General features: G+C 40.9%; 1 protein-coding gene across 2 annotated transcripts in view; it reads left to right on the top strand.

Annotated features, from left to right (window-relative positions):
- LOC147249191 (cell adhesion molecule DSCAM-like) overlaps window positions 1-12,595 on the top strand; it is a 113,431-nt gene that overhangs the window by 83,624 nt on the left and 17,212 nt on the right. For both annotated transcript variants that reach the window (XM_086225672.1, XM_086225673.1), the window contains 2 exons: window positions 309-488; window positions 12,278-12,474. In XM_086225672.1, the coding sequence (XP_086081798.1) occupies window positions 309-488; window positions 12,278-12,474 (377 nt within the window). The remainder of the gene's footprint in view (window positions 1-308; window positions 489-12,277; window positions 12,475-12,595) is intronic.

Here is a 12,595-nt window from a genome sequence, read left to right as displayed (position 1 = left end):
CATATAGTTCAGCATTGATATGGGTCAAATAAACTGCAATAATTAAACCTCATTTAGAAGTTGAAGATGGGCAAAATCTGGCCTATGGGATTGATTCTGAAGCGATGGCAACATGTTACATGGTTTGAATTGCAAAACCTTTAAAATTATACCCTTGGGTCAGATCTGGCTCAATATCCCCTTCGAAATGTGGCCCATGTATGTTGTTTATTTTGCCTACATTCCTGCTAAAGCCTTTTGCTATCTGTTATTTCTTTGATAATGAACCACATGAACTATATTAATACTTACTCTGTCTTCCCTGACAGGTGCCGGGGTCCCTCAGTTCAAACCCATTGCCCTCAACTCAGGCTTTCGGATTGAGGTCCTTGTCAATGGCTCCCTGCTCATTAAGCATGTGCTTGAGGAAGACAGCGGCTTCTACCTGTGTCGAGTCAGCAATGACGTTGGAGCTGATGTGAGCAAGTCAATGTACCTCAATGTCAAAAGTAAGTTCATGGAGACAAACCATTATTTAAAAATTTGTATGTAATTATTTTAAAGTAACTCAATCTTTCTGCAAACAATTTTAAGCTACATTCCTTGTTGACTTTAATATCACATCAAGCGGCTAGTAAAATTAAAGGAGCAACACACTGTAAAGCACAAACATTGAGTAAGTTGAACTGTAGTCAGCTGTGTCAGTGACAGTCAGGCCACCAGTAGGATCTCATCATGGTGCTATATCTATGCTTTCTGCCTGAATGAATCCCACGAAAACAACGCACACAGCCACCATCACTGCTGCTGCACCTCTTGGAGAAAATACAACATTTATCCGCTGTGTGGACACAGACTTAGATCCCCTCCATTAAGCCCTGAATTCTGCATGCAGACAGGAGCTGCCATGTGGAAAAGAGGGCTGAGGGATGAAGGGAAGGGGGTTGGTGGAGGAATGGGTTATCCATGTCGATCCCTCCACCCCCACCAACTCCTGCAATATCTGTCTGTCTTTGTGCGTCAGTTTTTGTTTGGTCCTCTTCCCTGTGTACCGCACATTTCCTCTGTTACAGGCTTGATTGTTTATTCTACATTCAAACATCTACAGTATGTCCTTCCTTCCATTACCAACTAACCTCATCACCACAAAATAAGTCATTTCTTCTGAGCTGTTTCTCTTAAATTCCCAGACATTTCAGTGAGCGCTAAAGTCTCCATTTAGTTGAATTAGTCATTTTCCTGTCAGAATACTGCCCTTTTCATGTTGGAGCATCTAAATTCCCCCCCAAAAAACTAATTGAATTTACTGTCTTCTCAAAGAGGAAGGAGTTGTGATCTGACTTTCTACATATTTTGTATGTCTCTATGAGTTTAAGCATGTACATGCAGCAACAATCACATATTGTTGCTGCATGTCACTTGGGGTAATATGTGATTTTATGCCCACCCTCTGTGGCTGGGTGCTCATTTTGATTGCTCACTGCTAGATGAGGCTTATGAACCTATGACTCTTATCAAGCCAGAGCAGAGTACTCCCTCCTGAGCGTCATTCTGTCTGTTCCAGAAAAACAAGCCACCACTTGTCAAGACATGGCAGCCCAGTGGTGCAGTGATTAGCACTGTTGCCTCACAGCAAGAAGATTATGGGTTCGAGGCCCAGCTCAGGCATGGGATCTTTCTGTGTGGAGTTTGGATGTTCTCCCTGTGCCTGTGTGGGTTCTCTCTGGGTACTCCGGCTTCCTCCCGCAGTCCAAAGACATGCAAATGGGGACTCGGCTAATTAGATACTCTAAACTGACCTTAGGTATGAATGTGAGTGTGAATGGTTGTCTGTCTATATGTGTTGGCCCTGCGATGGACTGGCGACCTGTCCAGGGTGAACCCCGCCTCTTACCCGAAGGCTGCTGGGATAGGCTCCAGCCCCCCATGACCTTTAACATATATGAACATGTATACATTGAACATAAAATGACAAGTAAATGAGCCGAGTCACTTGCTCAGTAATGAGAATACTTAAAAAACAATGGATGGATGGAATAAACCATTGTTTTAAGCTCAGCCCCCATGCAACCCTTAACAGGATAAGCGGAAGAAAATGGATGGAATGGACTCGACAAGACCCTCCTGATTTCTTACATGCAAAGAAGCCCCTCAAGTCGCCCATTCACTCGTATATGCAATGAAATTCCTGCATGCATTTGAAAATATGCAAAGCAATACTTCACTAAAATAGTATATTTTATTGTTTAAGTCCAGACAAATTCGGGTCTTGAGGTCTCAAAGATATTTTTCCCACCTGCATTATTTCTTTACAACTCCAAAATGCTGAAAGATTCATCCATGTATATTTAGCTTGAAGCTATTCGAGACATATGGATGACAACAGCTATAGCAACAAAATATACTTGAAAAATTGGCCAATAATGTCCATTTATAGACTTTCAAATCCATTTTATGGCATAATCCATGTCTTCATCCTGTCACATTCACAGATTTGAGCTAAAAATAAACTATGACACTTACTGTTAACAAGCACAGACAATTTGCTGAGTTCAACCAAATCTGTCAGCTGCTCGTTTGTATTGCCACTGAGAACAAGTGCAGAGGCTCCAGTGGACAACATCACATGGATAACGGATGACTTTGTTAAACTGTTCTCATAATAGTGTTTTCTTTCACACAGTGGAACTCTAAGCAGGACGACACACATTTTGCTCCATAAACCTACAATTAACAAGAGTAATCTCAAACTGCCTGTGACTCAACTTTTAAATTTTGAGTTGTAGGCTTTACATTGATTAGTACTCAAAAAGATGACTAGATACTTTTAGTTCTAATCTTGTGTGGCCTTTATCCATCATTAATTTAGTGTATTTTCAATTATGAAAATGTATACAGTATTTATCAGATAAGCAGTTCAGTTTTGCACCGTCATCTCTGTTTATACTGCCTTTGCTGATATTGTGGCATTTGATATACAGTGAAGAGCTGATAAATGTAAGTTTGCTATATTCTCAGATGCAGACTGCTGATCTGTACTTAAACTGCACATTTCAAAGAAATAAGTTGTCAGTTAAAAATTTTGAATTCAAGACTTTGTCTCGCAGGTGTGACTTAACTCTGTATTAACCATGACCTGTTTTTAGTACTCAAAGGGTTATGGATCTTTATATCTTAATGTCTGTCAGGGTGAACTATTTTTGTAAAGTGTGTGTGTGTGTGTGTGTGTGTGTGTGTGTGTGTGTGTGTGTGTGTGTGTGTGTGTGTGTGTGTGTCAGCATTCCCTTAGGTGAAAGCTCTGTTCTAAAAGAACCAGCCTGTTTTTTTTGATAGTTTTGCTGTTCTGATATGTTTCTCCATGCTCTCTGTAGTAACCCGAATCTCCCAGGGCTCCAAGGGAGCCACACCTCACTCCATCCCCTGTGTATTAGTGTGCAAGAACACAAGCAGCTCAATAACCCTCAAAGCCCTTGCTGTGCTAAATAGCTGCAATGTTGAGCTAGCGTTGTTAGTATAATGCCTGTGGGGGTAATGTTGGCCACTGTAATGCTCTGTACACTGTACTTTTTTTTATATTGTTTGTCCAGGCTGCCCTACACCAACTAAGCAGTGGCAGCTACTTAAGAGGCTTAGGAGCCAATTAGGGAGGCACACAAGCTGACGCTTGCTGAAGTACTCACGTGATGGATAGTATGATCTTCGCTGTGTATTATTGGCTGTCCAAGTGTAGCTTGATGTATCAGTAAACAAACAGTGGCAAATCAATAATTTCAATGAGAAGCAATGAGATGTATAGCTGAGACACATGCATGGACATGGGAACATGTGATGGTACTACGTCAGTTATGCACAGGTAGCTAAACATACACAAAGACATACATGCACAAAAAGAGCTGCACATTTTAATACAAAGCCATGATGTAAAGGCAGTGTGGCCATTACAAAGGAAAAATGGGCTTCACACCTAATGCAGTGGTTTAGCTAGATCCAACTCTGTCAGCTGATTGTGTTGGACTACCCAGTAAATGAACTGCATCTACTGTGATATCTTAGCTTGGCACTTTTATTGTTATGAGTGTTTGTGCCTGGGCTAATATCTCATCTTAATACACCGTGCATGATCCTGTATGAACAGCCAGAAGTAGTTGCACTCAGTGCTTAAAGGATTAAGTTGTGCATGTGTGTGTAGATGCACTTATATTTTTCTGAAGAGTGAAACACAGCATCATTATATGACAGGTCTGCAGGAAGGGGCATAAGCAAAAGAATTCTATGTGATTTTCAGTAAAGCATCCTCACCTCCAAAAAGCTGCAATTGAGTCAATTCCTTACCAATCCACAGCGGATGTTATCTGAGTCAGTGAACAGCCACTCAGTGTTTATCGGTGCCAATTAAGACCAATCAAGCCTATTAGACATCATAATGTCGTCATACACTGTGATGAGGCCAGAGCACATAATGAGGCCTCTCTGAAGAGAAGTGCTAAATGGTTGTGTGGTCACTGAATTGTCTCCCAAGCACAATGTCCTTCAGACAAACATAAGAAACCCCCTCCTTTTCTGCTGATCTGTCTGTCTTTCATTTTATTTACTCATTTGCATCCAGGACATCCCCCCCCCAACACACACAAACACACACACACACCCGCACACACGCACTCACACACATGCACACACACAAACCTCCCTCCATCTAGTCTGCAGGCAAACATTTGCTATCATGCGTCATGTCCAAGCCAATTGTGCAGCTAAGAGAATTATTTCAGTACATTGCAGGCGGCCAGTGAACTAGTCATCTTTGTATAATTGCCAGAGCGCTCTCCCTTCCCCCACCGCTGTCTCTTCCCCAATGCCCACTTACAGTGTGCCCCTGGGGCAGGGAGCTATACACAGCTCAGCTCCTCTTCTCTTGTCTGACCCTCATGGCCCCATTGAGCCTGAGCACCCTGTGGCCTACACTAGCCTGCCAGCCGGCCATGGACATTGTGGGCCAAAATGATATTTTGCATCCATGTGCTGTCAGTATGGATGAAGATGTCACCATTTTTTAATTAGAATGTTCAGAAATGAAAAATAAATGCTATGAGTACACTTCAGTTACAGATCCTAAAATAATATGTGAGCTGTTTTTATACACTCATTCATTTAACTTGGTTCAGTCAAAGTCAAAAGTCAAAGTCAAAATCAGCTTTATTGTCAAATGTGCTATATATGCACAACATACAGTACCGCTGAAACTGCAGTCGTCTCAGACCCATGGTGCAAACAGGCAATAAACAAAGTATAATAAATAATGTGCAATAAAAAAGGGCCCTAAGGGTATTTACAGATATAAGTAGATAAATAGTAAACTATAAAAAGGCAAGGTCCATTTTTAAGGTGAGGTAGTTCCGTAAAGTGCAAATGAGGCGTGGAGTCCCTGAGTTCTGTGTTTGTGTGTTTGTGTGTGTGTGTGTGGGGGGGGGGGGGGGGGGGTGACATGACATCAGATGTTGAAGGGGAGGTGGGGGGTGTGGGTTGTGTGTGGTTGTCTGTGGCAGGAGGCAAAGTGGGGGAGGGGGGGGTGCAAAGCAGGGAGGGAGTTGAGGCTTCTGATTGCCTGGTGAGAGAAGCTGTCCTTGAGCCTGCTGGTTTTGGTCTGGAGGCTCCACAGTCTCCTACCCAACTGTAGCAGGCTGAAGAAGCTGTGAGAAGGGTGGGGTCACCTGCAACCCTATAGTTACTGGATCATTTCTGTTTATTCACCCCTTGAGAATGAGAGTAAAATAATATCAAAAGATAGTATAGAAGAGGGAAATTCTACATCTGTGTCCTTAAAAGAAGGCTAACATACAGTGTTCAGCCCTTGTCAAATTGACATCAAAATTGGTATGTGAATTAAATGTATGTGAAATTAATTTGTGTTAGCCACTTATCCTGTTTCTGGTCTCAGTAAATATAATGTTAAGACAATCAATTGAACAATTAATTAGAGATACAGTATAATGGATAAACATTTATCTCTAACTTTAAGCTTTGAGAAATGATAAGATAAGAGTATTATTGTTGCTTAGCAAAAATATGCATGATTGCACACCCCAAATGATGTTTATCTAAAAGCAATCATGTTGAACCCTGACCAAAGATAAATGTCTATAGGGAGAAGTAGCTTTTCTATTTGGAAATCATGTGGGTTATGATATTCTCCTGACTCTTCCATGTGGCTCATTCTGTTTTCCACTCCATTAACACCAGGAGTCATGGGAATTATTAAACATTTGCTTTTTGTGTCTTATTTCATTTTATTGGCCCTGCATTGCAACATTTAGGGCATGATTGTGTAATCATCACAGTAGCATGAAAATCAATGGTGGGTCTATGTTCTATTCCTGACTACTAGAAATGGCCCTATTTCTACGAGTGGAGAATGTGAGAGGAAGGCGGGAGGGAGGCGAGGTATTGGGGAGAGGATAGACTGTCCGATGCTGGTTGGCATGGTAACCTGGCCAGGTGAAAGGGAGCCTGGGAGAAGGGAGGGAGAGTAAGGAGGGGAGGGGGCTTTTGTCTCATGGGAGTAGCCTATCAGCAGCCAGCCTATCCCCTACAATCCCCTGCAGGCTTATGTGTATCATCACTGCCCTCTGGGTTGCTGTAGAGGAACAGGGTGCTCTATATCTCCTCATGAAAGGCATTGTAAACATAAGACAAACATCTGCCATATTTAGGTTTTCCTAAAAGTAAATAATAGCTTTTCTTTATATTTGTAGTGTAATGTCAGCTACACATACAGCAATGTATTGGTAAGAATTATTATACTGCTTGTGACACAAACGTATACACCATTCTATGAATTAACAGACACACACATACTATGATGCATTCATATGCATAGAGACATACAGCTGACGTACACTTAAATGCACAGCGGATCTGTGATTTGTCGTGTATCCTGCTGTTGAGTATAATTTTTGTTTGTGTTTGTTTCTCTGCTTTCTGTTATTAGTTACATCAAGATGCCACACAACTTAAAGTGACTAGAAGAAAATCAGATTCACATGTCATCTATCAGTTCAATGAAGTACAGACAGCTCTCTAGAATGGCTGCTTTGTCAGTATATCCTCATTCAATCAGTTTGACTCTTAGCATATTTGTATTGGTAATTAATGACTGCCCTTATTTGTTTCCAGTCCCCCACATCAGCAATTAAGGCTGAATTCATACCCAATCAGCCACAGGTTCTCTCATGCATTTGAAATGGAATACTCTTCAACCACATAAGCCGGAAATCACAAGCCCGCTGTAAGAGGCATGTTACTATAGTGTAGCATGAGCTAACTTTATGTTGTTTCCTGAGCAACCCAGACTATGAAAGGGAGACTGATCGCATTTGTCTGGCTTGCAGCCTATGCTGCAAACAGCATTAGCCATTACCTCCTCCCTGAGGAGAGGAATGGTCCACGCTTGGGATAAAAGTCATATTTCTTGCAAAAAGTATTTATTACCCTATATAGGACTAAATGATTAATTGATTTGACACAAAATCGCAATTTGAGACAATGCGAAGGCTATAATTAATCAGGGTACGTAATTATACAGCGCGGCATGTCTGCCCAAAGGTTTCTCACTGTATAATGGAAAGTCATGCTAACTAATCAGAAGAGCGTGTTCCTCGAAAATCAGTCATTGGTTACCAGTTAGAAGTGACCCAAGGCCACTGCACATACACTCACAAAACAATAATTCACCAAGCCATGCCAAGTTTACCTTAAACAAAAGAAGAAGAACCTTCACCATGGGTCCCCAAATGGTGGCTCATTATTGTTTATTAAACATCACTATAATGTTTAATAAGGCAAGGAATCTGTTTCTGTATGTGATTTTTGATAAACCAGCTCTGACCACTCTGCCCAGCTCTGTCGAGGCAGTGGTGGGACGGAGCTTTAGGGCAGTGTTACCTGGCTGCATGGTCTAGGAGGAGAGCAGAGATGAGGGGGACATAAGGCTAAGTAAAATGCTTAAAATGAGAAACGTATATTGTTGCATGTGGTAAATTCAGCAAACAAGGAAGGAAGAAAAGGAAGGGAAGTACCCGATTGATCGGTCAACGCAATGTATAAGTGAAGCTGAAACAAATCCCTGTCTTTTAGAAATGAAATAAAGCTTGTGACATAAAAGGATCAGAACAGACTCACAAATGTGATTTGTTTTATTTCCTACTTTTAATGTTTTTCTACTTTCTACTATTTTATAAGTCTTAACTTTTTGTTCCTATTTTTTCTTCATTTATCAAAGAAAGTAATCATCACTTTATATTCTCATCCTTGCATTAGAATATAGTGCAAGTAATAGTTGTATGGTACCATGTGATAATGGTCCATTTGGTTTCAAGATTATTACATAGTGACTACCATCTAAGTTTGGAGAAAAAACAAATCACAAATCAAATCGCAAAATCTATCGAAAAAATTACATTAGATTTGTTTTCTCAAATCGTTCAGCCCTCGTCCTGAAACTACTCTTATTGGTGCTTGAGCTCACAGTGTTTTTTCCACCCATTACTTCTTTATGACAACAAAATGCAGGAAGAGCCAGCCATGTATATTTAGTTTGAAGCTAATGGAGAGTGAACAACAGCTACAGCAACAAAACAAGACTAAAAATGCAGCTGATAAACTCAGGTTCATCGTCTAGTACAATCCGCTTCTTCTTTATCCAGCCGTATGCTCAGTAGTCCATAAACACTTTGATTTGAACGATGAACAAACTGATTATACCACCAAGGTTTCAGCACTACTGAATAAGTGTGAGCGCGTTGGTTCAACTGAATTTGTCCATTGCTGAAGGTTCCAGTTTGCTTTAAGCTCAAAAACTGTTTGCTTCAGGCTAAATGTATTTGAATGTCTCTTTCTATATTTACAAGTTCAAAAGATATGCACATTGGTGCAGTGGTTAGCACTGACGCCTCACAGCAAGAAGGTTCCGGGTTCGAGTCCCTCGGGGCAAGGGATCTTTCTGTGTGGAGTTTGGATGTTTTCCCTGTGCCTGCATGGATTCTCTCTGGTACTCCAGCTTCCCCCCACAGTCCAAAGACATCACTTGGGGACTAGGCTAACTGGATACTCTAAATTGACCGTAGGTATGAATGTGAGTGTGAATGGTTGTCTGTCTATATGTGTTGGCCCTGAGATGGACTGGTGACCTGTCCAGGGTGAACCCCATCTCTCGCCTGTAGCTGCTGGGGATAGGCTCCAGCCCCCCCCCCCCCCCCCCCCCGTGACCCTTAATAGGAATAAGCGGAAGAAAATGGATGGATGGATGGAGGTTAATTGGATACTCTAAATTGACCATAGATGTGGCTGTGAGTGTGAATCGTTGTTTGTCTATATGTGTTTACCCTGCGATGGACTGGTGACTTGTCCATGGTGAACCCCGCCTCTCGGCAGAAGTCCTCCGCTTAATCTAATTATAAAATAAATAAGCTATCAACAGTACTGTGAGTAAAGAGTATCAATCCCCATTCTACTTATTTTGTTCATTGTGTCAGCATATCAATGAACAGTAACTGTGGGGCCTCAATATAAAAAGGAATATAAAATATACTAAAGCTTTCATGTATTTTCCCGCTTCCTGGGTACTGAGAAGCCTTTGATGTTTACAGTTCAGGCATCCTGTTTCCTGCACACAGAGCTGTCTCCATGTTTTCACCATCCTCTTGCTCTTTGTCACCAAGTACATTGGTTTCTCAGCCTGCCAAGAGTGTCAACAACATTACCGAGTGCTACCTCAGAGCCACTTGGATGGCAAAATGAGAATAGCTGTACTCTAAAACGATAACGTTTACATAGGGCCCAAGTTTTTATTTTTTTCCCTCATTTCTCTAAATGTGTCTCACAAAAAATTTATACTTGTCATGCAAAATAAATCAGCGCATCGTTCTATCGCTGAGCCCCAAATGGCTGCAGAGTGAATAAGAGATGAGGCTTAAATGTTTGCAACCCCTTGGCTGACACTTCTCATCACATCACTGAAGTCATGCTTTGGGTGTGCATTTTAAGTGTGCGAAAGGGGGTTACAAGCGTTTGTGTGTACATGTGGATGTTGGTGTATATGAGCATCTGGGAACAGAGAGTTGTTATACACTGTTGTGCGTGTAATGAGGCATGTTTGTCGTTAGTGTGTGTTCCGTGTAATGTCCTCAGAGGGTTCATCCTCACCCTCTGAGAAAGCCATGTAATCAGTTCTAGTATAGATGCTTGGAATACATTTTATTTCCTCTTAGATGCGCAATTTCTTTTAATTTGTACAAATGACGATCATTTTCATCAATGAAAGAGTTTTGTTTTGTGCCTTTCATTTGACTTTCTAAATAACCTGCAAACATAGGTGCACTGTTGTTACAACTTCTTTACAACTACTTCTTTAAACATGCTTTCAATTGACTGTTACAGAACTCTTTTTACTTTAACTTTATTTACATTTTGACATGAAGGCTGTTAACATTTGTTTTTCTAGCAGTGGAATCACAATTTTTTCTGAGCTGTTCCTGAACACAATCACAATGTTACGTATTAATGTTTTGGGCTGATGATACATCCGGAGGAGCCCTTATCAGTTACTGAAAATACTTTTCAATACTCACCTGGCTAAATGTCCAAGAATTAAATTAACTTTAAGGCTTTATCCACTGACATGAGCAGGCAGCTACATTACCAAAAAGAGGTTGCAGCAACTCAGCATGAGCAAAGCCATTTGCTAACTTAAATAAGTTTGTGCTGTTAGCAGTGCTACACTAAACCAGTTATGTCTTCAATATTTAAGATTGCAGCTAGGTTAACAGCTTTGCTCATGATGAGCTGCTGCTACAAATTTGTTAACACACAGACACACACACATACGTTCACTTTCTGTGTTTTTCCATCTAACTCTCCTCCATTTAGAGCTAATGTGTCCTTTTATCTTTCCTTTTAAAGAAAGGGGGAGTGGACTTCTTTGAAGAGAAATTTTTGGTCAGTCTAACAGACTTGAAGACGCCACTCCTCCTCTTCATAGTGGTTTTATTAGGAGGGCTATGAGCTGCATCGCCATCAACTGTATCAAAGTACAGAACATTATGACGTTCTCTACCGGGTGCACTGTCTTGAGTGAGAATTGGATGTGCAGCTCCAAAAATAGAAAATCAATATGTGGCAGACACTGTTTATGTTGTGGAGGTCCACCACAGTTTCTTTACTCAAGGAAAAGGAGAAATACCCAGATTCACTGATAAAACCAAGTCCCCATTCAAAATTTTACCAAAGTAAGATGTACTGTACTGTATTTAATATTGAGTTTATTAATGCATCAAATTAAAAATACACACTCTAAATGATTATTGTGTTTTCCAGGGATTGAGAACATTCAATACTTGAACTGCTGACCTCTGAAGTTCTTGAAGTTGGCGGCTTCAAATTTGAATGTGCATCGTCTTCTTCCGGTTTCGTCATGCTTTCTGCGCAAAATCTTTCTCTTCAAAGTAGCTTGTTGAGAGTCATGAGCACAAGACTGGCTGACACAAAATGCAGAAGCAGAAAAGGGGAAGTGTGGTATCAAAAGCCATTTAATCAGTCCAAGGTCAGTACACAGGTATCTCAGAGATCGGGGGAAGGTACAAAAAACCCTATTGTCGAAACTCGGGAATCAGGCAACAAAGAGACAGTCATAAATTGAAAGACACAGACTAAGAAATGCTGAAACAATGCTACTAAGAGTCAATGTGAACTGGCAAAAAAGGGAAGGAACATGGTTTAAAGACATACATGCAGTTGCAAGACACAGGTGAAGCACATCAGGGTAATTACACAGGGAACGTAAACTAGGATACAATACAGGGGAACACGAGACTATCAAAATAACACAAAAATAAAACAAAAAGCACAGAACACAGATCCTGACAGTTGAGTATAAGTACAATGACCCAGAAAAATGCAAACTCTCACAGTAAAGAGATTTCAAAATTGTTCTTCAGGACAGTATTTGAGTAAAAATACAGCACTTCACACTACTTGACTTTCCATCCTTTCGGAACAGCTGTGTCCATAGTTGATGATGGAGGTGTTGATGGCTGATTTTAAGAGGTGGGCCTAAAAGCAGAATTTGTGATATCTCAATTATGTTGAATGACTATCCAGTTCAATGTTAAATAATATATTGGAAACTGAAACACGAACAACAGAAGCAACAAAAAAGTATTTACTGGTCTTAATGTGACCCATAAATGACTTAAATATGAACTAAATGAAATGTCTATGTATCTTTTCCTCCATTTTATTTTCAATCTAGTCCCTGCCATGATAACATCCTACCCCAATACCACGCTGGCTACACAAGGTGAGGAGAAGAAAATGAGCTGCACCGCCCATGGCGAGAAGCCTATCATGGTACGCTGGGAGAAGGAGGAACGCATCATCAACCCTGAGACCAGCCGCTACGTGGTTACTGTGAAGGAGGTGGGGGATGAAGTCATCTCCACATTGCAGGTAGGAGGAGAATATGCTGTACATTTGTTTTACTTTACATTAGAAGTCACTGCAAGGTCCAAGCCTATTGACCAATGGTGGTCTAAAAAGAAGATGGTCTTTCCTGGTACCCCTCTGCAGA

Source organism: Aulostomus chinensis, chromosome 15 (genome assembly GCF_037954235.1).
Source record: "Aulostomus chinensis isolate RoL2024-O1b breed Wild chromosome 15, RoL_Achi_v1.0, whole genome shotgun sequence".
Taxonomy (NCBI): Eukaryota; Metazoa; Chordata; class Actinopteri; order Syngnathiformes; family Aulostomidae; genus Aulostomus; species Aulostomus chinensis.
This window is presented reverse-complemented; position numbering and strand designations above follow the sequence as displayed.